This window comes from Natrix helvetica (assembly GCF_964273705.1).
Source record: "Natrix helvetica genome assembly, chromosome: 4".
Taxonomy (NCBI): domain Eukaryota; kingdom Metazoa; phylum Chordata; class Lepidosauria; order Squamata; family Natricidae; genus Natrix; species Natrix helvetica.
Window position 1 is genome coordinate 62,627,294 of NC_138550.1, and position 27,336 is coordinate 62,654,629.

Consider the following 27,336-nt stretch of genomic DNA (forward strand, 5'->3'; position numbering starts at 1 on the left):
CACAAACAAAACATAAAACATAAAACCATCTTCCAGTTAAATACAGTGTGTCGGTTGGTTACAAAACCTTTGTACATCCTCTCCATAGTCCTCACTTACAATTTATATAAACTCTCATATTATCAATCTAGTATATATGTATACATTATTATCATTATTAATCATTTATTTAACTATAACTATTATTACTTCATTTTATGTGAGATATTCTGAATTTTAAATTAATTTATATTATGGCATTTCATTACATTATCCCAAATCCATCCAATGGTAGTACATCTTTATATTATATTCTATATCATTCCATTATCCTTGTATTGTAAGATTCTCTAGTATATTTCATTTCCATATATTTTAACTAACTATTGATAAAATAAATCCCATACCTTATAAAATTGTTTATCTTCTTTTTTTTATTAAAAGTTTTTTTTATTTTAAATTTTCAAAACAAACACAACACAAAGAATCCTCCTTCTTTACATTCTGTAGAAAGTATATCAGTTGGTTACAAAAAGATTTTGTGCATCTCTTCCACTGTCGTCACAAAATTCATATTAACTCAAGTATTTTAAATCAGATATTTTTATACATATTACCATCATCATACCTCCATTTTCATTTGACTATAATTGTTTAAATGTCCTTCATCATAATGTACCAAGATTTAAAACCTGACCACATACTGGCATTTCATTTGTTATTTCTAATATCCTCCAATAACACTATATCCTTATGGCCTATTCTGACTAAACATCAATAATATTTAGTAACAAAAATTTCTAATCCTCCTTTCCAAATCACTGTTTACAATTTACATCCAATTTCCTTATGTTGTACACACACATACATACATACACACACACACACATATACATACATTGTTATCATTATCCCTCCTTCATTTAACTCTATGCATTATCATAGCATTCCCCCCCCTAATAATCAAAACTTAGCTAAATTCAACTTAGTTCTTTTTTATTAACCTTTATATATAACCAAATAATTTCAAATCTTCCTTTCATAGGTACCATTTAATATTCATATCCAATTACTACTTGTCATACCAATACATATTTATACATTATTATCATTATCAGTTGTTTATTCAACCATATCTATTGTCACTAAATTTCACTAGTTTTAGATTCTACACTTTCATCTATCAACCAGTATCTTTCCAATAGCAAAACAATCTCATGTCTTCTGCCATTTGTGGTATCAGTCCTCTAATCATCTACTTAATCAAATTTGCATGGACTCCTCTTTGCAACTCATTGCTTATTGAGTCTCTCATGTACTTTCGATGCCCTTCTTCTGTTTCCTTGATCAGCTTATCTTTAATTGTCAGTGGTGTTATCAATGATGTTGCTAATAATATTTCTCTCTTTAAATCCATACATTCTTTTGTTTTTTCTTCTTCTGTATCTTGCGATCTGGGGTAGAGTTCCCCTACATTTAATTCCTATTTCCGTATTCCACTCTTTCCATTTCCAAACACAAACCAATCACCATAGATATCAGCGGATTTAATTTCTTTGTAGTCATTTTTCTCTTCGGTTTTTAGGAGTCTAACCTCCACTTTTTCCACTTGATAAACATCTCCAACTTCTTCATCATATTTTACTGTTAGATGCTCTAGATTTTCCAACTACTTCTCCGTCCTCTCAAATGTGATTGGTAATTTCTAAATTTCAAACATTATCTTTTGCAAACTTAAAGCTTCTTTCTGCTGTTGAAGTTGTGCCATAATTTCCAGCTGACAAATACTGCTGCTCTGGCTTGAAGGATTTTTACAAGGTTAAACATAAATTCACAGTAAAATCTTATTTTCACTTTCTCTGGTCAGAAATATAGTTCAAAAGGACACCTGTGTAAACAATTCATCCTTTGGTTCTTATCATTCTCTATAAACAAACCGTGAGACTTTGAATTGCCAAGCCAGACTGTTCAGTGAGGAAAGTGAAAGTGCTTTGTTCCCAATACACAAGCCTCCAGCCTCCGAGCCGCAGCACTAACTTTCCCTCTGTTGTTAGAATTCTCTTTGTTTCCTTCTTTTCTTTTCTTTTTTATATTCCAAGTTAAAAGAATAAAAATCAAATTGTTGAGTAAAAGAGAGGAGAAAAAGAGGAAAACACACATAGTAATGAGGAAGGAGAATTTTAGTCCATAGGTTGCAATAATAATAATAATAAAAAGATAGAAGAAGAAAACTTAATCTATTCGTTTTAAAAGGCTTGCATAAATTCCATCCATAAAAATAGCATTTAAGAGCAAGATAACACCCTGACCAAAACCATTCAAAGCTTAATTCCACTGCTTATTTCTTCTGTTCTCAGATTTAAATTAATTTTAAGTTTTTTGGAGGAAGTCTCTTTTAAAACAGTAAAAATTCCTCACCAGCTGTAAACACTTTCTCTTTCCGTTTCCTTCCATTTGGAGCCGTCCCAACTTCATCAGCCTAGGGGCTGTGCTTTTATCGCCAGCTAGAAGAACTTCTCCTGGGTCGATCAGGGACTTTGCGGTGTCCCTGAGATCAGCAGGACGTATTCTTCCCGTTTGCCGTCTCTGCAGGATGGTTTAGGTCCGATTGGACCACCCAGTGATAAAGTTTCGGCAGCGATCTCAGAGCATTGAGATCACATGTCCATTTTGTAGCAACGTTGGCTCCTCCTCCAAAATTGTTTATCTTTGCCACTGCGGATTTTTGTTTGCCAGCTGTGCTTCAACTCTAAGACATACGGTAGACTGATCTGACCCTTATCACAAACTCACTACGCATGTCCACACCTTCTTCCACATTCCTTCATCATTATTATTTCACTTCTTTGCTTATTTTGTTCGCCTGCCAAGGTGGTAGGCAGGAACTCTGCCAAAATGTAATCGTTAGCTAGTAAGTTTGTGTTTTCATTTTCTTTACAATAAAATATGTTTCTTAGAATATATCTCGGGTTTAGTTTGCTTGATTATCAAGTATTCTTCAAGGAGAAGCCACGGTTCATCCCCCATTAAATACAGGGCTGAATTTACACCCTGACAAGTGGTAGCAGAGGATGGTTCAGATTTATGGCTATTTTGGATTGATTTATGGTTTTTCTTTGCTTGTTACTTTGATGATAAGCATCTAGGCTAATTAGGTAGATGATTAATTTAACAACTGCGGAATGCTGAGTTTAATCACTTCTAAAATGCCAAAAAAGAAGAAAAAACTAAAAAAACTTTCTGCAAGAGTTATAGATGTCTCTGATCTCTCTGATGAAGAAGCGAAAAGCATTTTACACAGGTTTTCAACCTTTCAAATGCCGCTTGCTTCAGCAACCAGACTGGATGGAGAAACTGCTGTGGGAGAAAAAATGGAGGAAAGGTTTCAAGAAGAAGAAGAATACAGAAAAGCTGCTTTTGAAGGCGATGTGCTAAGACGAAGGTCAGTGATGCCCCCTTCTTCTTATGCATGCTCCCAAACAGTTCTTCAAGAACCTGTAGATTTTTAAACGCTCGGTGCAAGGCCAAAGTTTTCACAACCGGAAGTGCATTTTCACTCCCACACAGAGCAAGAAACTTATCATTCTCCTTGAAGCTCTAACCAAGCTATAAAAGGCTATCGTGATCAAATAGAAATTTTTGAACGTGAGCTATCCCAGGCAAAAATGGCCTTATCTATGCTCGAGCCAGATAAGAGGGATTCTCCTGTTTTTCAAATTTCTGAAAACGCCATCTTGGCTCCTTCTCCAAAGCCTAAGATACACCCCCTGGAGGATATTGTGTCAGGCAAATCAGAACAGAGAGCTGTGTACATGTCACAATTGCCACAAGACGTTCTTTCTTCTCAAGTTACACATGCCACGCAGGCAGAAAGATTAACTGAGCAGCCTAAAGCTGAAATTGCAGCATCATCTCCTGGCAGAAGTAATTTACTAGAGAAAGCCGACATGCATAGTAAATTCCAGGAGCAATTACAGATATTATACCAGACATTATTAAACATGTCCTTAACTCACTCAGATATTCAAGCTGCAATGCAACAAGTGTCTCCAAAAGCCCAATCTTCAGCACCCCCTAGTGGTGCTGGTGTCTTCTTAAATGGAGCACAACAATATCTAATGCAGCAAAGGCAAATGGCTGCGTCTTCAGCAGGCCATGTTAATATTGCAGCTCAAGCACCGGCCGCAGCTATAGCACAGCAACCACAGGTGTGACTACAGCATCCACAGTGTCAACAACAAGTACCGTATATTTACCTGCACAGCCAGCATTTCAAATGCACATTCCTCAACAGGCATTTTCTGTTGCTCCATTGACTGGTGAGTCAAAATTAAAAATGTCAGGACAGAATTATAAGGCCTGGGTCAGTGAGGTTGCACTTTTGCTTCGCAGTGAAGGTACCCTTTGTATGGTGTTTAATCCTCCTGTCCAGCCATGGACTCCTGCAAGAAGAGACTTGGAGACTAAGGCTTGCACAACATTATTGATGTCCATGGATACTGAATTGCAGGTTACTTTTCCATCTGATGCAACAGCCCAACAAATTTGGGCCCAATTGGAAAATTGCTACAGCCCCGTTTCAATCAAATCCTCATGTTTGCTCATGTCTGAGTTCCATGGTTTGAGATTGAAACCTGGTGAACAAATTGGAGGATATTTAACCAAACTGAAAGGAATGAGAAAAGAATTGAGAGAAAGAGGCCTTTTTATTGATGATATTCAAATGATCAGCATTACATTAACTCATTGAATTATGAATGGAAAGATGCCATTGCAAAGATTAACCAAGTGCCTATTGCTCAACGCACAGTGGACAATATTTGCAGACTTTTAATTGAAGATGAGGCACTTATGTTAGCCACACCACATTTGCGACAACCACCCACATCAAGATTGCTGCCACCTGAAAATGCTTTCCTTCCCAATTCCCCCGTGAACATTGCAGAGCCACGCACCCTCCTCCTCCTCTACAGACTCGCCACCTGTTTTCTCCTGGCCAGTACCATCAGCCGGGGGAGGCAGGGAGAAAAGCGAGAGGGCAGTGCAGTCGGGTGAGGGCACAGGACCTGGGCATGGACAGGCAGGCAGATTAGAGGCAGCTGGCCGATGGCCAGCTTGCTGGCTCAGCTGCTGGCCACCTGGAGTGCACAGGCAGCAAAGGAAACCAGCATTGTGGCTCTATTAAGATGCGCATTTTGTGGTGGGGCACAATTTGGGGTCGCAGGTAGGGCAGGGGATGGGGTGTCCTGGCAGCTGCTTCTTGGAGCCCACTGCCTACACCCTTAAGTGTCACTGCCAGTGACCATGATTTCGCACCCCCTCTCCCAGATAACAGTCGACAGGAGAGGAGAGGCAGCACGCCGGGCGAAGTTTCTTCTGCCGGGTCCCAGGTCTGGAAGGCGCCTTCACCAACCCTACCCCAATGAGCGAGGGGAGGGGAGAGTCCAGCAGCACCCGGGGCACTTCTTCACCACTGGCAGGGATGCAGGGCTCCCCATCCCCTGCCCCACCTGCCACCCCCAAATTGTGCCCCACTGCAAAATGCGCATCTTAATAGAGTCGGGTAGCTCCATTGCATCTCTCGGCTGGTCTTTGCAGGGAAAACCTTGCACGATAAAGAAAAACTTCATGAGAATGATGCAGGTTTCCTTTGCTGCCTGCGCACTCCAGGTGGCCAGCAGCCGAGCCGCCAAGCCAGCCATCAGCCAGCTGCCTCTGCCTGTCCTGTGTCCACACCCGGCTCCTACGCCCTCGCCAGACTGCGCTGCCTTCTCGCTTTTCTCCCTGCCTCCCCCAGCTGACGGTGCTGGCTAGGAGAAAACAGACGGTGAGTCTGTAGCTGAGGAGGAGGGCACGTGGCTCTGCGATGTGCACCGGGGAACTGGGAAGGAAAGCATTTTCAGGTGGCAGCGCATGCTGGAACCGCCTGCCACCTGAAACACGATGCACTTGTTTGGCCTCTCCACGCACCCTTTTTGGAATCAGGGAGGGATCGTGGTGCTGCTGCCCAAAAATGCTTTCATTGAAAAGACTTTGAACGCAATTCCCCAGGCTACTTCGACAATCAGGTTCCAAGTGAAAGTGAGGATCCCCGCCATATGGAACCCCTGAAAATGTGACGCATGGAGCAGGTGGGTAGAGCTACATTCAGAGTATAAGATGCACCCAGATTTTCACCCTCTTTTGGGGGGATAAAAAGGGTGTCTTATACTCCAAAAAATACGGTAAGTGACAATTGGGAACAATTGGGAACATGACAAAGGAAAAGAAGGAGGGGGGGAACAGAAGCTAAAAATACACCAAGGAGACTCGCTTTGTTTGATCTTGTTCTAATTTACATACCTTAAGAAACTCTAATCAATGAGAGGTAGAAGTTAATAAGAAGAAAAATCAAGAAAAAGCACTATTTTCTCTGTTCATAATTCTATCTTTCCTGGATTTAAAACTGGACGTAAACATAACAGGTTGTACTGCTGAAAAATCATCAAATTGAAAGAATACGGAGCCATTTGTCAAAGGGAAGAACAAAGAAAGTGAAGCTATTAAGATGTTTCCCCCTTCTCTTCCTCTCCATTTCAGCTGAATGGAAAAATAGAAGCCGGATCAAAATTGGGAAATAAGAAGAAAATGTGGAACTTAAATTATAACAAACTGTAATTTTTGAACTGGACATTATGGAAAGTTGGGAAATTGAAGAAATACGTGAAATTATAAAAAATATGCATGAGTCATTAAAATTAAACAAACAGAATTCTGGAGTTAGAAATTGAGGAGAGACAGGAAATGAGGGAAGAAGAGGGGAGGATAGTGAAATTGTAGAAATAATGGAAAATAAAAAGCAGACAAAAGATTTCACTAGGTTTGACAGTGGCACAGGGAAAATCGAAAAAAGGGGATATGTGTCAACTTGTAAAGCATTTCCATGACTATTATCAAGTTGTCATGGGAGGGAGAATTCCATGCATACCTTCGACCAGAGTTGGATCTCAGGTTTCTACAGCAGGCATGTGAGATGCAAAGTTCACAGACTCCTGTAGCACTTCATTGATGGATATGATTTATGACACAGACTGAGGGGAGGGGAGACACAGGGGTAAAGTTCAGAGACCATTAACCGGAAATCAGTTTCAGTTCTGCAGAAGAACATTCCAAAATGTTGCTCCTAATAAATAACTGGACTTCTTTTGAACTTTGTCTCGAGGCTCATAAATTAAATAGAGCATCCTTTGGAAACTTCACAGAGAGCTGAAACTGACTTTTAAAATCTATCAAGATTTCCAGGTTTCCTAAATCCCGGGCTCTCCAACCACTTCATGATATTTGGGGTGATTGGAGAGAAAATCAGGCAACTATGGCAGAAGAGAGCCTGATGATAGCTGGAGGAATGCAGCCAGCTCCACACATCAAAGCTGCAGACATCCAAGCTGTGATGCCTTTCTCAGGGGCAGAAGCAAGAAAGGATGAGTATTGTTGGAAATTAGCCCCTAAAGCAGCTGAAGTTGAGTCCCTTACCCCAATTCCCAGATAAAGGGAAGGGTCTTGAGCGAGCTGGCAAGGATGGACTGGATGTGAGACTGGGCACAAGCCAGTTCCCAAAGCCCCAGATGGAATCCCTGGGGAATGCAATAGAGCAACTGAGGTAAGATTTTTACCCTTCATGATGACGGGCCATCATGCTGCCCAAAAGAGAGGGGAGGTAAATCCAATCCTGTTGAAGGGAGGAGACGCAAACTGAAGCACAGCCCCCGTCCTCCACCCAATAGAAGGAGAAGGAGCCCAAAACTGCAACTAGTGCATCTCCCACACAGCAGGCAGGCTGCTCAGGGCAGGCAACCCCCTGCCTCTCTCCAAACTAGAGGTGAGGAAGATGGCCATCCACATCAGGCGCAAGGATATAGAGGCCAACAGGAGGTTGGAGGAGTAGGGCTGAATGACCCGCCCCAATTCAGGGGAAAGTTTTATGGGGACTCAGACCAGCTAGCTCTATTCCTTGATTCAGCTGATATCCACCTAGAATGCTGTGGGCATCCCTACCCATCCCCCAGAGACATGGTGAATACCATCATAGAGGGGCTAGAGGGAGAAGCAAGGGAATGGTTAACAGCCCTCCACAAGAGGAGAGCCCCCCAACTGCAAGACATGGATGACTTCTTGCAACTGCTAGAGGCCAGAATTGAGATGGTGGAGGAGGACCCATATGAGGAAGAGGAACTCAGCAACCTAAAGCAGAGGGATCACCCCATCAAAGAGCACACGGGTGAATTTAGGAGGATCATTGGAAGGCTACTCCCTTTACCACAGCAGCTGCTGGTGAATTTTTTCAAAACAAGCTTGGACAAGCAAATTGCCCAGGTAACCGCATACCGTGATATCCCAAATCGACCCTCTGAGTAGTTCCAAGTAGCAACAAAAGTCGACAGTGGGCTGCATGCCAACAACATGAGGAAGCAATTGGACACGAAAGAGAGAGGTCAACCTGACCTAAAACCAACCAACCAATGAGGAACCACAGCACCACAGAGGGCCCTGAGACCATCAAAGTCCGCTGAGATGCTACAGATATGGGAGGATGGGCCATATGGCATCTGCTTGCTCAACTCCAGTCCCGAAACCAAGGCCAGACCCACCACCCAGGGCACGACACAACAAGGATGAGGGAGAAAATAATCCAATGGTGAGTGAACCAATTCACCCTTTCCTTTTTCCAATACGCCTCACAGCCCCAAAAACAGGAAACCAGGAGGATTTTCAAGCCCTAATAGACTCAGGCTGCACTAGGTGCTTGATCAACCTAACCACAGTCCTGAAACTGGGGATAAGACTGGCCCACCAGATCCAGTTCAAACAGGTCAACAAGTCTCTAATCAGGGGAGCCTATGCCACCCACCTGACCGAACTAGTGAGGCTAGAGCAACAGATCACTGGGAAGTAATTCAATTTGTAATAGCCCCAAAAACGACAGACGCAGTCATACTGGGACTTTCCTGGCTAGACAAGTGGGGACCAACCATCTGGTGGCAAGGGGATACCCACAAACCTAGGATATCAAGGGGCCCCCCAACGCCTCCCACACCAGCAAGCAGAAACACCACCCACACAGGAACACCCCCCAAAAAAAAGAGCCCACCAGAACAACTGGCAACCACATCCAACAAAACTCCAGAGGCCGAACAGATCCCGAAGGAATATCAGGAACTCACAGAAGTATTCAGCAAGGCCGAGTGCAATATTCTGTCTCCCCACCATGAAGCAGACTGCGCCATCAAAATCATCCCCAGGGCAAAGCTACCCAAGCCCCAACTGTACACCATGACTCCCCGGGAAATGAAGAGATGCGCAAATACCTAGACAAAAACCTAGCAAGAGGGTTCACCGAGCCAGCCAAGCAACAGGTTGCGGCACCAGTCCTCTTCCAAGAAAAAAAAAAGATGGAATTATGAAATAGTGTGTGGACTTTTGAGGGATAAATGGGGTGTGAATACAGAACATATACCCCCCTCCCCCTCATGAAAGACATCTTATCTCTTCTGGCCAAGGGAAAAGTCTTCACCAAACTAGACCTCAGAGAAGCATACTACTATGTATTAGAAGGGAGATGAGTGGAAAAGAGCGTTCAACTGCCCCCTAGGGAGCTTACAATTCAAAGTGATGCCTTTCGGACTGCAGGGGCCCCCAACGGTATTCATGCAGTTAATAAATGAGGTGCCGCATGAGGACCTCTATAAGGGGGTCCTCATCTACCTGGGTGACATCCTCATCTACACTGAGACCATGGACGACCACATATCCCTAATGTCAGCGTTCCAAATATCATCCAAAATTAAATCAGAGTCCAAGGCAGAACTTTCCTCAAACTTCCAATTTATTAAGAGAGGAATGTTGGCACATCTGTGGAAAACTCAAATCTGAAAGCTTCCTGGGTTTTCCACCCAGTTAAAAGTTCATGATTGCCCCCACATTCATAAGTCCATCACATGGTCCAATTTTTCACTGCCATTCTGGCATTTCCACCCATCTAGTTCCAGTCAGGTGAAGAGGTAGGAATAAAAGGTTTAAAACTCAAATATGAAGAATATAAGGCCCAAGCCTATGCCGATGACTTAGTATTTGTTCTAGAGGACCCAGTAGAATCCAGCCTGAAATTAATTCAAAAATTAGAAGAATATGGCGAAGTGGCAGGACTCAAGAACAATAAAGACAAAACAAAAATGATAACCAAGAACATGACAAAAAAGCAAGAAGAAGAACTGAAAGTAACAACCAGAATGCAAATAACTAAGAAAGTGAAATACTTGGGGATCTGGGTGTCAGTAAAATGTTCCACAATTAAGGACGATAATTATAATAAATTAGTGACACAAATAAAAAAAGATTTAGAAAATTGGAAAAATATTCAACTATCACTCATGGGACGTATAGCGACAATTAAAATGAATATTTTACCAAGAATCTTATTCCTGTTGCAAGCCGCACCTATTAATCTGGGTAAAAAATTCTTTCAAGAATTAAACAAAATAACCGCTAGATTTATTTGGCAAGGACGAAAAGCGAGGATTAAACTAAAGTCAATGCAAGACAGCAAGGAGAGGGGAGGTTTAGCATTACCAAATTGGGATCTATACGCATCAGCAGCAACAATAACATGGGTGAAAGACTGGACAGAGCTAAAGAATAAAAGAATTTTGACCTTGGAAGGCCATGATTTGCAAGCAAGCTGGCATACATTCTTATGGGATGATAAAAATAAAGCACACAAATACTTTCAAAATCATTTAATAGAAGAGCGTTATTGCAAAAATGGCTCAAAATAAAAAAAAATCCATTATGTGAAAATTCCGAATTGGCTATCACCGACAGAAAGGACGACCCATCCAAATTTTATAGATTTGAACAAAATGCTAAGATATAGAGACTTAAATGATAGACAGGGAAATTTAAAAACAATTGAAGAATTGGCAGAACAGAACATGAAAGTTGATTGGCTAACTTACCTTCAAATCAAAGCAAAATACAATAAAGATACCAAATTATATGACATTGAAACAGAATCATACGAATTGGATAAAATTATTCAAAGCTCAGATAGAAAGATGATAGGGAGAATATATAAATTTCTCCTGAAGTATAAAATGGAAGAGGAAATTGTGAAAGAACAAATGATAAAATGGGCACAGAACTTTGGCTATAATATTGAATTAGACAAATGGGAAACATTTTGGGGAACAAACTTAAAAATGACATTATCAGTTGCATACAAGGAAAACCAGTACAAAATGTTTTATAGATGGCACCTGGCACCAACAAGTTTAGCTAAAATCTCAACAAACACCTCCCCAAAATGTTGGAAATGCGAATCGATACACAGAACATATTAACATTTATGGTGGACCTGTGAGGAGGCTAAATTTTTTTGGAAAAAGTTCAAAAATTGGCTGGAGGCAATAACGGGGGTTAAAATAGAATGGAAACCTGAATTTTTTTTATTAGGAATAACGTCTGCGAAATAAAAAAAAGAAATCCAGTATTTAATACTACATATAATTACGCTGGCAAGGATTGCTTTTGCCCAGAAATGGAAAAACAAACTAACTCCAAGCGAAGATGAAATAATAAGAAAGGTTATGGACTGTGCTGAAATGGACAAATTAACTAAAGAAATTCAGGGAAAAGAAGAATCAGAATTCTATCAGATATGAGATAAATGGTATAGGTGGATGGAGGAAAGAAACAAGAATCAATGAAGGAATATAACAAAACTCAAAAATAATATTCTGAGTAAAATAAGAGAGTTATGAATGGTGAAATCCAAATGAAATACAATAGAAGGGGAAATAATATAAGGTGAGCGGTATCGATTGATAATTGCTATTAAAAAGAACAGGAAGCTCCTGTTTGTATTGCATTGTGTAAATGTGTTGTACGTCTAAGTTTTGTGTGTGTGTATTTTACATGTTTGTTAATAAAATTGAAAAATTGAAAAAAAAGAAAAGAAAGAGAAGGCACGAAAGGGAAGATACAGAGAGAGAGAGACAAGGGACACAAGGAAAAAAGATGGAAGAGGAAATTAAGATGTCTTCATAAACATAAACGAATTAAACCCTCCAATGAAAAGAACCCAAATATTTACAAAACCACAAAGATTGGATATAGATATCATATATTTGCAGGCGGTACATATTAAGAAACAGTATAGCAAATTATTAGAAAACCCAAAGTTAGGGAAATTGTATGCGTCATTAACACACACAAAAAATGAGGAATAGCAATATACATCAAGGAAAGACTAAAATTGAAAGAAATATATACAGACGAGGAGGGAAGAATCTTAATGATTGAGATTAAAACAGAACAAAAACAAATACTTCTTATCACAATACATGCACCAAACAACAACCAAAAATGAGTTCTATAGAAAAGTACACAATAAAATAATGGAATTAGAATATGAAAATATATGTTTAATTGGACATTTCAATGCTATCAGGATATTAAAATAGACTATAAAAGCAAAAGAAGAATAAGAGAAAGAAGAGAATGCTGCCAAATTCATTTTCTGAAATGATGCAAGAACTGAGTCTACAAGATTCTTGGAGAAAAGAATCAATACACATTCTACTCAAATACACACAATTCATGGTCCAAGATTGATATGGCATGGATGACCTCAGGACTGATTAAAAAGACCGAAGAGATAGAAATAATGAACAACACTTGGGCAGATCATAACCCTATAAAAATAAAATGGAAGGGTCAGCAGAAAGGAGACAGACAATGAACCAAGAAATACTGAAGAAAAAAGAATACACACAAATGATTGAAAAGGAAATGAAATTATTTTTTAAGATAAATACAAAAGAAGATACCTCACTCCAAAATCTGTGGGACACCACAAAAGCACATATACCAGGGCTCACCATAGCTTATATGATAAAAAGAAAGGAAACAAAACCACGATGTGTTGCAGGAAGAACTCAAAAAATTAGAATTAGATTTACAGTGCAACCCCCAAAATAACAAGATAAAAGAAAAAGGGGACTTAATATAACAATAAACTGAATTTGACTATACAAGATGAAATGGCACAAAAAGTCAAAATGGCAAAGCAAAAATGTTTTGAGCATGCAAATAAGCCAGGATGCTGGCTGGCATATAAATTAAGAAAAGAAAAAGAGAAAAGAATAATATCCCAATTGCAAGACAAGGAGGGCGTGACACACCGTAGAAGAGAAGAAAAAAAGGACAAACCGTATTTTTCAGAGTATAAGACGCACCTTTTTCCTCTCACAAGAAACTGAAAAGCTGGGTGCATCTTATACACTTAATACAGCCTCCTGAAACCGTGCCCCTTCACCAAAATGGCTGTGCATAGTTTGTAGGAGGCTTTCAGAGAGCTTCTGGGGGCTGGGGAGGGCAGAAATGAGCAAAAAATGGACTTTTTGCTCAATTTTGCCCCCCCCCCAGCCCCCAGGAGCACTCTATAGGCTTCCTAATGCCCCTTTTTTGGCAACAAATGGGCCCGTTTTCACAAAATACTGGCTGGTTTTTGGTCATTCCCCCCCCCCCCCCGCAGGAACACGCTACAAGCCTCCTAAGGGCTATTCATGCCCTTTTTTGAAGAAAAATGGGCCTGTTTTTGAGAAAAATGGGAGGTTTGCAGAGTGCAAAAACTTTTCTTTAATTTGCTTCTTCAAAACCTTTGTGTGTCTTATACTCCAGTGCATCTTATACACCAAAAATACGGTAACACAACAATTTTTTTCAAAATCTATACTACCAAGAACACATACTGGAGGACAAAGTTAAACAATATTTGGATAAGATGAATTTAACTAAAATTGCAGAGGAAAAAAGAGAAAGATTAAATGAACCAATAACTATGATGGAACTGGTGGAGGCAAGGAAGAAGCAAAAGAATAACAAAACACCAGGATCAGATGGACTCCCTGTGGAGTTATATAAAGTGGTACAGGAACCATTAGATGTGTTAATGCTAGAAGTATTTAATGAGGCACTTGCAGAAGCGAAAATACCAAATTCATGGAGAGAAGCACTTATCACACTTATCCCAAAAGAAGATACAGACCCACAACAGATCAAAAATTAGATTCATCTCATTGTTGAACGCAGACTACAAAATATTTGCAGCTATAATTTCAGAAAGAGTCAAAAAGATCCTAAACGAGTACATTCACCCAGTATCAGCATTCCAAATAGCATCCAAAATTAAATCAGAGTCCAAGGCAAAGTATTGCTCAAAGTTCCAATTTATTAAGAGAGCCATGTTGGCACATCTGGGAAAAACCGAATCTGAAAGCTTCTCGGTTTTCTACACCCAGTTGAAAGTTCATGATCTTGCCTCCACACCCACAAGTCCATCACATGGTCCAATCTTCCACTGCCGTGCTGGCAGGTCCACCCATCCAATTCCGGTCAGGTGCAGAGGTGTAGAGACAAAGGATGACCTTGGATTCTAGAAAGGAATTTTATTTTGGCTACATGGCATTTAACTCTGTACCACGCCCTTCCCATTTCTCCACAATAGAAATGGCATAGTAGAATATTAGAAAGTGTGGCAGGCCCAGACCCAAAAGGAATATGGCTGCAGGCCTGACAGGCAGCCTCTCCTCAGAAGAAAAGTGTTTCCTGAAGAGAATAATGTAGGGGTTAACATAAGCAGAACTAACCACCTCTTTCCCCCCCCCCCACCCCCCAGGGGGCCCAACAAATAGCTTCGGACAAAGGGTACCTCTTCCAATGCACTAAATATTCCAAACGACCTCTATACAACGTCACTAGATTATCTTGACTATCGTATTTCCAGCGAGGGGATAGGGATGGACCCAGGAAAAGTGAAAGCGGTGCTAGACTGGCAACCCTCATGCACCCACAAACAGCTACAAAGCTTCCTTGGATTTGCTAACTTCTATAGGCAGTACACCCCGGCTTTTGCAGAAGTTGCCCTGCCATTGACTAAACTGTTAAAAACAGGGCCTTCCCTGACAAAGCCAAAGGCAAATCAACCTATTGGGTGGACAATGGACTGTCAAAAAGCATTTGAGAAATTAAAGTGTTTTTTTGCCAAAGAGCCCATCCTGCAACACCCTGACCAGAACAGCAATTCATAATCCAGGCAAATGCCAATGATGTGGCTGTAGCGGCAGTGCTGTTGCAAAAGAACAAAGAGGGGCAACTCTTGCCATGTGCTTATGTCTCCAACAAAATCACTGCCATTGAAAGAAGGTGGGCCATTTGAGAGAAAGAAGCTTATGTGGTCAAGTGGGCCCTACTCACTTGGAGACATTTCCTAGAAGGGGGGATGATGTGCCATTCAAGGCCTGGACTGACCATAAAAACCTCAAAGCCTTCAAAAAGCCCCAGAAACTGTCTCCAAAGCAAGTTTGCTGGGCACAATACTTCAGAAGTTTTACATTCGAACTGAAGCACATCCCTTCAGGGAAGAACTTGCTGGCGGATGCCTTATCGAGAAAGCCACAGTATGACAGTAAGAGGGAAGAAGTGATTCACCCCATAATCCCCACCACCACCAAAAGGCGGTCCAAGTCACCACCAGAGGCCAGACCAAATGGCCGCCTACCCTCAGCCAGGACAAGCTGACCACAGCAATGAAATCAGCACTACCAACTGACCCCTGGCTCAACAACAACAAGGACATCCTGATGATGAGAGATGTCTTAGCCTGGAAAGGATCCAAATCTACGTTCCGACAAACCTGAGGCCGGAAGTAGTACAGCGAAGCCACGATTCAAAATTGGGAAGTCATTTTTCATTCCTAAAAACGCTCCCCCTCTCCAGGCATCAAGTTTGGTGGCCAAAAATGAAAGCAGAAGTAGAAGACTACATAAAAAGCTGTGCCACTTGCACAACCATGAAAATACGGCTAGGAAAGCCCCTGGATTACTGCAACGGGTGGCCAACCCTAGCTGACCATGGGAGGAGATCACAATGGATTTCATTGTAGAACTCCCAGACAGCGGCGGGAATAAAGTAATTTGGACAGTCATTGTCTTATTTTCCCAGCAAGCCCATTTCATTGCTTGCTCAGGATTACCATCCGCAAAGAAGCTAGCAAAACGTTTGTTAAACACATTTACCGCCTGCACGGAGTACCCAGGACGATCATCTCAGACTGTGGAGTTCAGTTCACCACCAAGTTCTGGAGAGAGTTCCTGAGGTCCATTGGGTCCACACAAGGACTTAGCTCAGCTTTTCATTCAAGCAGGAATGGGGCAGCAGAGAAAGCTAACACGATGGTAGAGCAATATATCTGTGGTTATGTGGATTACCAGCAGGACAACTGGTCGGATTTTCTGCCTTTCGCTGAAGTTGCATATAACTGTCCACAGCAGCGCTAGATTAACTCCTTTTCAAGTTACCAGTGGCAAAGAATTTGTTCCCATGCCTGAACTGCCCACAGAACCCCCCTCTTCCATGTCTCTGACTGAATGGATGGACACTCTAAAAAAGGGTTGGAAAAATATGAAAAAAACTCTGGCAGAAGCTGCAGAAGAGTACAAGAAACAAGCTGATAAGCACCGCTCAGTCCAACCTCTCCTTCCGTGTGGGGGATAAAGTTTTTTTGTCTACCAAATACATAAAGTTAAGAATGCCTAGCAAAAAAGTAGGGCCAAAATTTTTGGGTCCCTTCCCAATAGTGAAAATAATTAATCCAATTATGGTTCAGCTCAGTCTGCCCAGAATTCTAGGAAAAATTCACCCAGTTTTCATTGCAGCTTATTAAAGCCAGTGATTGGGTCCAGCCTAAGATCGTTTACCCAGCCTCCCCCTCCTCCAGTAGTAATAGAAGGAGAAACTCACTACGAAGTGAAGAACAGTTTAGACTCTAGGTTGTATAGAGGTCATTTGCAATATTTAGTGCATCGTCTGAAGCTGCTTGGGTGAAAAGTTGGAATGTAAAAGCTGATTAGTTAGTGAAACAACTATGATAAATTTCCTGATAAGCCAAAGGGCCCCCTGGAGTGGGAGAGGTGGTTAGTTATGCTTACGTTAACCGGCCCAAGAGGAAGCTTCTGCTGCCACTTTTACAGATGCTACAGAGGTGCACAACTTTCCATTGGCTTTTCCCTTGATGTCGGTGGATCTGGAGCCCTTAGGATGCTGCCATGGCCAGATTCTCTCTCTGGCTGCAAAGCACCACAACCAACCAGGCAGCAGCCTAAGTAAGGTGATGGCATGCAGTGTGAAGAGTGCTTTCTCCTTCTCTTCTGTGGTGAACTTGCAAAAAAACAGGATCTACCTCCCAGATGCTTCCGGCCTGTAAAGGCAGCAGCAGAAGCTTCCTCTTGGGTTGGCAAAAGGATTGGTAACTGTAGGCAGATGAGCTTCTCCTGGGATCCCAGGCTAGGAAATCTATTGCAGGGTGTAGAAGCCCCATAGGGTGGCAAGAGAGGAGAAGGGAGAGGCGTCCTGTCAATCTTGGGAAAAGAGGTGCGTGATAGCTGAGGGTGAAGCGCTGCCCTTCACCCTTGACGGTGGGGGCTGCTTTATCACAGACCTCCTTTCTTTCTCCGCCCACTCCAATGAGCAAAGGAGGCATTGGCCACAAACTGCCTGCCCACATTCAAACCAGCCTGCCTCCTCTCTCCCCACCTGGACTCTCTGAAGGGGGAGGGAAAGTCCCTCCCAAGACCGGCTTCTTTCCTTTTCTCCTGCGCCATCAATCCATAGGGGAGGGTTGACATTCAGCGGTGACAGGGAAAGGGAGGCTTCTTTGTTAGCCGCCTAGCTGGCAAAACAGAAATCTTCGCCAGTTTGGTGGACATGGCTAAGAGGGGGTGGGGTGTCACTGAGTGGGCATGTATGTGAGAAACATCAAGTTGGCCATGCCCACTCAGTCACATGCCCCCTAACCACGCTCACTGAACCGGAAGTAAAAAAAAATTGAAACCTACCCCTGGAATGAATGGCATAAATGGTTATAGGACAGGTGTAAAGCTTAAGGAAAGATTAAATGAAGAAGGAAGGAATTAGAAATTAGTAATAAATATGTATAAATGGAAATGGCATACTATGAATGAATGTAACACAAGAAATGAATATACTGATTTGGAAATGTTGTATAGAAGAAAATTGTCAAAGTTTATACTTTTTTGTTTCAAAAACTGTGTAATAAAAAATATTTTTTAAAAAATATTATCAGATTCAAGCCAGTCAATGCTCTTGAAGAATCAGGGTTTTTTCCTTCAATTTTTTTGGGTGAAAAAACATCTAATCTTTGGATAAAACTCATTGAATTTGTATTTACATTATCTATAACTACAAAGTCACTGAATATTCTACAAACCGTGCTGTGTCGGAGATGCTTTCATTGATACCCAGATGTATATCTTGTAATGTAAGGAAACATGGATGTCCTCCAAGAAGTGCAAATCCTTAAATAAATAAATAAATAAATAAATAAATAAATAAATAAATAAATAAATAAATAAATAAATAAATAAATAAATAAATAAATAAATAAACGATTAAACAGACAAACAATAACATTTGCTATGCACTTAGATAGTCCAGCAATGTCTACACTACAGAAATTCTTCTATACAATGAGACTGTTCTGCTTGAAAAACATAGTAACACGCACAATCACCTTCCAAAGACTGCAGAGCTCCTCCAAAAAATTAAAGCAAATCTATGGAAACAAAATCCAATTCCCATGTGGAATTTCAGTAGCAACAAAACTTTGCTTTTTAAAAGAAGCGATCTATAAAAGTATAACTATGTACAAACTGTAATATTGTGCAGCAATCCGGATTTAAAGAAAAAGGGTGATTTGGAATTCATATTGGAATGCACATAGCACCACCTTCAATCAAATGAACTTTCTGCAGTGAAAATCTTGTTTGCATGTTACATACACATGGGGGATGAAAATTATGGAACAATATAATCATTTCCCTAAGGATTGCTCAATTCTGATTAGAATGTGGACATTCCGAATCTTATGTCATGATCCTGACTCTATTCAGTTTCCTCGTCCTGTTCCCTTGACAATAGTATACTGAAGTGTGTGTTCTTTAAGAAGGTGTCAGGATTTGCTTTATTCTCACCATGGTGGTAAAGCTATTGCCATATAATAGATGGGTGAAAACTAATCAAGGAGAGAAGCAACTTAGAACTGAGGAGAAGCTTCCTGACAGTTAGAACAATTAATCAGTGGAACAGCTTGCCTCCAGAAGTTGTGAATGCCCCAACACCAAGTCTTTAAGATGTTGGATAGCCATTTGTCTGAAACGGTATAGGGTTTCCTGCCTAGGCAGGGGGTTGGACTGGAAGACCTCCAAGGTCCCTTCCAACTCTGCTATTGCATTGTATTGCATTGTATATGTCCTATAAAGCAGTGAAAGTAGTAAGAGATAAATTTATTATTAGTGATAGTGCTCAACATGTGATAGCCACATGTTTACCGTGTTTCCCTGAAAATAAGACAGGGTCTTATTTTCTTTTGACCCCCCAAAATAAGCGCTTGGCCTTATTTTCGGGATGGTCTTATTATTTTTGAGGTGCAGGAAGCAGCAAGTGTGGTCACCTCATGACTGCTGCTGTGCTGCAAAAAATTTTCAGGGAGGGCTTATTTTCAGGGGAGGGCTTATTTTAGCACATGCGCTCAAAAGCCCGATTGGGCTTATTATCCAGGGAGGTCTTTTTTCAGGGAAACAGGGTATTGCAATTCCTAAAATACTTCCAATATAAGGGTGCAGTGAACAAGAAGACATTCTATGTAAATCAATGCTTCAAACAGACTTAGTTATTCTTGGTATCTATTAATTCTATTTTGTAAAATAAAAAACTTGCTCTTTTTCTAGGGATACAGGATAATATAGACATCCTAAATCTTTCGTTGAAGATCTTTTTTTCCACCTTGACTTCTGAAATAGATTGCCAGAATTCCCCTAATTGATGTTCTCCAGATGTCACTAGGCCACAGTGCATAAGCACTGTGGCCTAATGACTTCCATCCTATTTGGTAGTGATGGTAGCTGAATTCCAGGAATGTTTTGGAAGAAAACTAGCATAGAACTACAAAAATCCAACAGCCACTTCCATACTTATGACCATTTAGTCAATGGCTGCAGGGTGCTTCAACTTCCCCCATCTATGGCCTTTTGCCTCCCTGCACTCTGTGGCCCCTGCTGCCCTAGTTGACATTCACCAGTCTTCTTGCTGCCACTGCTTACTAAGAATTACTAAGAATTCTTGCCCTGGGCCTTCATGAGATAGCTACTGAATGCATGAGGATTTTCTTCCCCAGGTTGCACATGGCAGTTTCTTAGTCAGACCTGGGGAAGAGTGTCTCATGTGGCCAGCAGCTGTCCCACAAATTACCAGTGCAAGCAACCTTGTGAGCAGTAGGAGCAAGAAGATGGTGAAGATCAGCTGTAGTGGCAGAGCACAGGGTGGCAAGAGCCGTTATGGCTGGGACTAGCCTGGGCTTCCCAGGATGACTGCAACTTCACATGACATGTGCTGCTGGGCCAGGGCTGGGGCAATTGAGGCTTCCAAGGGTGGTTTTGACTTTGTGCTGTAGGTCAGGAGCTTCTTGCAGCCTCAAAGCCTTGGCATTCCAAGAAACTCCTGAACTGCAGAATGTTTAAGCAGCTCCAGAGCTTTGCAGGAGGCCAAAAGAACAGAAATGGGGGGAATAGGTGGGGAGAGTTGAAGGGAAGCCAGTTCCTTACCTTGGAACAACCAAGGTTTGGAGCTAGGAGTAACCAATCTCAGAATGACTTGGTTTGGAATGAGATCTCAGCTAACAACCAATGGAATTTGTTCAACAACAGCAAAAAGGAGTGCTGGGATTGTTAGTGCTAAGCAATGCAGTGATGTGATCTCTCACTTTATGATCACATTGCTTAGAAATGGAAATTTCAGTCCTAATATGGGTCATAAGTTAAAGACTATTGGTATCTTTATAATATATTTTATTATTGGTATCACAGTCACAATGTTATGTGCAGATTTAGACACTTAAATAACTTTTGTATGTCCCTAAAACATCAGGAATCCTGATGTTTTAGGTTCTCTCCAGTTCGGACAAACCGGTAGCAGTGGCAGTGGGGAAGGGGATAGGATAGAATATAGGATGGGGAGGGGGTCTGTAGGGCAAGCCTGAGGAAGAGAAGGGGGATAGGAGAGGCTTCTGTGGGGCACACATGAGGAAGAGAAGGGAGACAGGATAGGGGAGGATTCTGTGGGGCAAGCTTGAGGAAGAGAAGGGAGATAGGAGAGGCTTCTGTGGGGCACACTTGAGGGAGAGAAGGGGGAGAGGCTAGGGGAGGATTCTGTGGGGCAAGCCTGAGGGAGAGAAGGGGATAGGATAGGGGAAGATTCTGTGGGGCAAGCCTGAGGGAGATAGGATAGAGGAGGATTCTGTGGGGCAAGACTGAGGGAGAGAAGGGGGATAGGATTCTGTGGGGCAAGTCTGGAGGAGAGAAGGAGATAGGAGAGGAGAGGATTCTGTGGGGCAAGGCTAAGGGAGAGAAGGGGGATAGGATAGGAGAGGCTTCTGTAGGGCAAGCCTGAGGGAGATAAGGGGATAGGTTAGGGGAGGATTCATGGGGCAAGCCTGAGAGAAAGAAGGGGGATAGAATAGGAGATGTTTCTATGGGGCAAGGCTGAGGGAGAGAAAGTGATAGGATAGGAGACTTTTCTATGTGGGGCACACTTGAGGGAGAGAAGGGAATAGGATAGGGGAGGATTCTGTGAGGCAAGCCTGAGGGAGAGAAGAGGAGAGGAGAGGCTGATCATAACTACTCATTCATTTTCAAGCTGTAAGTGTCGATTTATCAAGCCCAATCACATAGTTTCGTAGTGGAGCATGGGTATTCAGCTAGTGTTGAATATACTGTAAGTACTTTGTAATCACTTTGGTTAAATTCTGAATGGTTTGAAAGAATCCTTTCTGTTACAAATTCTGTTTTATTTATTGTAATAGTAACAAATCATAACTCTAAACAACTAATTGTGAGATAATGACAAACCATATTTTTAAACAATATTGGCCTTTCCATAGGACTCTAAATATATTGTAATTTCAGCAGTTAAATGTTATGCAGGCCACAGAAGAAAATATATGTATAGCCATAATATTTTAGTTTACCTGTCTCAGTAGATAATCTAGTTCTTGTGCTTCTTTTCTCAAAAATCATGGCTAAAGATTTGCCTTGTAATAAAGGTAAATTCTGAAATTCAAGAAGAAAAGGGTGATATGTATCACACACTTAAATGTACAATGATTATTTCAACTCAAATCAGCTTATAGTGTTTTGCTATTGAATTGCATTCAGATGAAGGGTGGGACTCTTTCTTTCTTAAATGATATATTTCTTTCTTTCTTAAATGAAATATTCCTTTTAAGCAGGTAAGGATTTTCAGGTCCTACATGAAGAAAGCTGGGAGTTGTAGTTCTAAACTAACTGGGCAATTGAGATTACCATCTTTCATTTAAGGGCATAACATAATGCAAAGCAGAAACAAAATGTTAAATGTTTAACTTTCAAATAAAATTTCAATAAGTGGTACTTATTCCCAAGGTCTTTAGTTTAAACATATTAGCTATAACATACTAAATATAAATTATGATAAGCATGTCATTTTAACAGACAAGCTATTTTTAAAACTTTGCTAATTTCTGAAGTACAGTGAATATCTATAATTACAAAATAACACAAGATTCTATATGGGAAGAAAAAGCATAAAGAAATGAGAGCTAAAGTATTCATATTACCTCTTTTTTGTATTTGATTCTGTTTTTCAAATCTGATGCTACCCAAAGCAAATATTTTATTTTGTCAGGTGTATAGTTTTGTAGGGTTAAGAGGTCCTGGCCTTTTAACTTAGTGGAAGTTTCAATAGGTTTCCCATGTTTAGAACTATTGGAGAGAAGAGGGGAGACAACAATATTTATAGTTAAGAACTTGCTTTTCAAAAATAATCAATATTAAGTGATCTCTGATTATTCATTTTTCTATAGTCCCAAACAGGAGTATGTAAATGTGCATGATCACATTCATTCTTCATTTCCTCCTACTTGTGCTCTAAGTGTCTCTTTACCTGCTTAATTTCATGAAACACCTCAATAAATCAAGGAGACTTTTGAGATCTGTGCGGAAAAAAGGCCACTCAGAGCCAATCTCATCTAGCACACTCCTCATCTCTGAATTCCAGAGGTTGGCAAGATGCACAGAGGAACTTCCTACAAAATCACTGAGGAATTCCTCGAGCATTCCCAGAAAACCTAGGGCATCCAACAAGCACCAAGAACATATATTCTTAACAGTTTATTACTCTGTGGAAATGCAGTTTGTTAGTGACATACATATAAACTAGAAAGTGATCTGACCTTGGCAAAGGATTGATGACAATTTATATTAGATGATGTAATGTATTCTCTGAGGGACAAGAATGATATCAGCACACCAGGATGCCATCAGCACATGTATAGCAGCCCTATTATGCCTCAAGATTCAACAGAATTATGAGAACTGTAGCTCAAACTATCTGAAAATCACTGGATAAAGGAAGGCTTTGCTGGATTATGACTTCATGGTCGAGGGGAATGGCAGAACAGAATAGGAAGTAGTAGACAAATGGTTGAAGAGGAATGTAGAATTTTTCAGTCAAAACAAGACATCATAAAATTGCATTCTTAGATTACAAATAGAACTAAAATAGATCTCTTTTGAAACTTCACTTCAAAATAAGTGTTGTCCCCAATTTGGGTCTGAGCCTGGTGCCGAAGCCAATGTTGGACGCCAGACACGAGGTGCAGGTTTTCTGATTGTTTTAAGTGAGCTTTATACATTTTCACTAAAGGAGAAGGTGGGGCAAGGTGAGATAACAAGAAATATAATCTAATAAATATTTTAGTAATAATTCTACAATTTGTTCTATTGGTCTATAGCTGTCCCATTCCTAAGCCTTGACTAATGAATGCCCCAGGAGTTATCTAATACACATTTCATTTGCTGCAGGCCTTCTCTATTCCTAACTTTTAGCTGAGGTCTGCAAGTTGTCTAATTCTTGTTACTTTTTATCAGCTTTCTAGCTACCCATAATTGCTACAAGCTTTACACATGCATATTTCCTGTTGATAAGCATTTTTTGTTCTTGGGATACAGACAGACGACCCTCCCCATTACAGTCTTCCTGGTTTGTTTTCAAGTGTGTGCCATGACCTTGCTTTAGCAGCCAGCCCATCATAAGAGGATATGAATAAATAGATGAAAAATATCCAGAGGGTCCTGCCATAACTATGCATTCACCAAGAACCCTAATCTTTATTCTCTATTTTCCCGTAAGTAACCTCCAAATAATTATTTAAAGTTTGCTTTCAACAAAATTCATATTTGGTTCAGATACTACTCCATAAAATACCTGGGAATGATATTTTTACAAAACCCCAAGAAACAAAAGGAAAAATGACTTGTATGGAGCATCAGCTGGCTCTGTATTTTGCACTGTTATATTAGATAACTGGAATGAACAATTTAAGACACTGATATAGTAGTGCACCCATTATGGACAAACTTAGTACAGGTGGTTCTGGACTTACAACCACAACTGGGACCAGAATTGATTGATGACAAGGTGATTAAATGAGTCACACCCAATTTTACAACTTTTTTTTCGCCACAGTTGTTAAATGAATCACTGCAGTTATTAAATAAATCAGGCAGTTGTTAAATGAATTCAGCTTCCCGCATTGATTTTACTCATCAGGAACCTGCTGGGAAGGTCACAAATAATGATCACATGACCTTGGGGCACTGCAACCTCAAAAATACATGTCAGTTGCCAGGTGCCAGAATTTTGATTACATGACTCTGGGTTGTAATGCTGCAAGTTTGAGGACGAGTTGTAATTTTTTTCCAGTGCTGCTGTAACTGTTCAATTGCTAAATAAATTGTTGCAAGTTGAGGACTATCTGTATAATGGTATGACTCTGCAAAAGAGAGTTAAGGTAGATAGCTACTGATAATATTCATAACTTTCAGCAGCTTGACCCACCTGTTAATAGCCCATTAGCTATGCTGGCATGTAGAATAAACATTTTTTCTTCTGTTCAATTGTGTCTGATTCTTGGAGACTGCCTGCAGTTTTCATGGCAAGTTTTTTCCTCCAAAAGTTATTTACCATTGCCTCCTTCCTAGGACTGAGAGAAAATAACTGGCCCAAGGTCACCCAGCTGGCTTTGTACTCAAGGCAGGACTAGAACTCACAGTCAGCACAGCAGACAAGTGTTATCCATAAAATACTTACTATGAGCTCTCTTTTAAAAGCGAATGTCCTCATAAGAGTCTATAGCTCTTTTTTTATTTTTACTTTTACCATGTAGGTAAATAAATAGTTAAGATTTACATGAAGCAATGCAAAATGACCAACTGGCAAGACTGTTAATGAAGACAAAATAGTAGCCTTTATCAACATGACACTTCAGCTCTCAGAATCTTATGCAATGATCTTCTTGGTCAAAGAAATATAAAAGGGATGCAGTGGCTCAGTGGCTAAGACACTGAGCTTGTCGATCAGAAAGGTTGGCAGTTTGGCAGTTCGAATCCCTAGCGCCGTGTAACGCCGAGTGAGCTCCCGTTACTTGTCCCAGCTTCTGCCAACCTAGCAATTCGAAAGCATGTAAAAATGCAAGTTGAAAAATAGAGGCCATCTTTGGTTAGAAAGTAACAGCGGTTTTGTGTGCCTTCGGTGTTTAGTTATGCCAGCCATATGACCACGGAGACATCTTCGGACAGCCTGGCACATCAGCTTTGAAACGGAGATGAGCACCACCCCCTAGAGTCAGGAACAACTAGCACATATGTGCAAGGGGGTTAGTGGAAACCAAAGAAATATAGGATATAAAGTTCATATATCTAGAGAGCACTCAAGCTGGTGCTGTAGTATCTCTTTGTTTTCCTCTTTCATATTCACAAGAGATCAAGAGAGACTGAAAACCAATGAATAACTGCAACACAATTTTTGACAATATAATTCAATTATTTTGGTCATATTAGCATTATTCCAAGACTTAGTTAACATTACATTTACTGCCACCATGTTTCCTTTCACATTGAGACAATTAAAAATGATTCATGTCAAATAAATAAGCCATTCTTATTAAATTTTCTAAGATTTATCTCCCTTCCCCACACTTGAAAAAGAACTTTATATAATTTCTCAGCTATATCAGAGAGGAAAAGTGTCAAACCGTTTGTAAATAATAGAATATATCACTGATTTGAAGTACATATGCAAATTATTTCTGGTACATACAATTATCACATACTCTAGAAACAGAGGACGAAGACAGTAATATCATCAACATGCCTATTTTTCAATAAAATTGATTTGTTTTAATTTTATAGTTTGGTATATAAATTAACACTAAAAGTGAAGAAATAGACTATCAATCTCATAAATGTTATAGCACAAGAACAATCCGTAAGATTCACCTATGTGATATTTAAACACTTACCTAATACATTGTACCGAATGCTTGATTTTGTGTATATTTGCTGTATTAAATAGGAATCTGAAATTAAACATATTATTAAATGATAATTTTTAGTTGTAGAAGAAAATGTTCTAATCAGAGCCAGATGAAATAGTGAATACTCTGGTTTTCAGTGAAGCAGCAAAGATCAACGATCATGAGACTATATTATCTTTAGTATTTGTTAAATCTACAAGCAAGGTATGTAATGACACAAATACTATAGATAAAGTGTTAATAGTTAGCTGAGTTGCAAAATTCATAGTTGCATCATTAGAAGACAAGATCAGCATGTGATTGCAGTACTTATGGTCCATTTCAGAATTTTTTCATATTGCTAAAGGTCAGATCACGTTCCTGGAGAAAAAGTGTCTGCCTGTACAGAGTTTCCTGCCTGAGCAGGAAGACCTCCAAAATCCCTTCCAACTCTGCTATTTTGTTATTCTGCTATGATAATATTGTATCCATGCAGATGTTCCATACACATATAGTTAGAGAATTTTCTCATTCTCTAGCTCTTCTTCTTTTTTCTCACTAGTATGTATGTGTGTGAGAGTGTGGGTGTGTGACAGAGGGGGGCATATAATCAAAAACAGTAATCCAAGTTACTGGATGTCTACATATTACATCTACAGCATCCACTTTTCTTAAAGTTTCTTCCTGGCCTGCAGATAGTTGAATAAAGCATACATAACATTATTTCTTAAAGCACAGGTTGATGCAATTTAGTCCAGAAACGGTGCCAGGTGGTGGTGGTAGATTATCTTGCATCTGAGAAAAGGCCTTTCCTGTTGTCTAAGACAATTAATTCCTTTACCATGACCAATTAAATA

At 40.3% G+C, this 27,336-nt stretch overlaps 1 protein-coding gene across 3 annotated transcripts in view; it reads right to left on the reverse strand.

Annotated features, from left to right (window-relative positions):
- OTC (ornithine transcarbamylase) overlaps nucleotides 1–27,336 on the reverse strand; it is a 61,859-nt gene that overhangs the window by 32,915 nt on the left and 1,608 nt on the right. For 2 of the 3 annotated variants that reach the window (XM_081950055.1, XM_081950056.1), the window contains exons 2-5: nucleotides 26,486–26,542; nucleotides 22,742–22,886; nucleotides 22,115–22,196; nucleotides 18,302–18,389 (exon numbers count right to left, since the gene is read on the reverse strand). In XM_081950055.1, the coding sequence (XP_081806181.1) occupies nucleotides 18,302–18,389; nucleotides 22,115–22,196; nucleotides 22,742–22,886; nucleotides 26,486–26,542 (372 nt within the window). The remainder of the gene's footprint in view (nucleotides 1–18,301; nucleotides 18,390–22,114; nucleotides 22,197–22,741; nucleotides 22,887–26,485; nucleotides 26,543–27,336) is intronic. The other variant, XM_081950057.1, reaches the window with a different exon arrangement.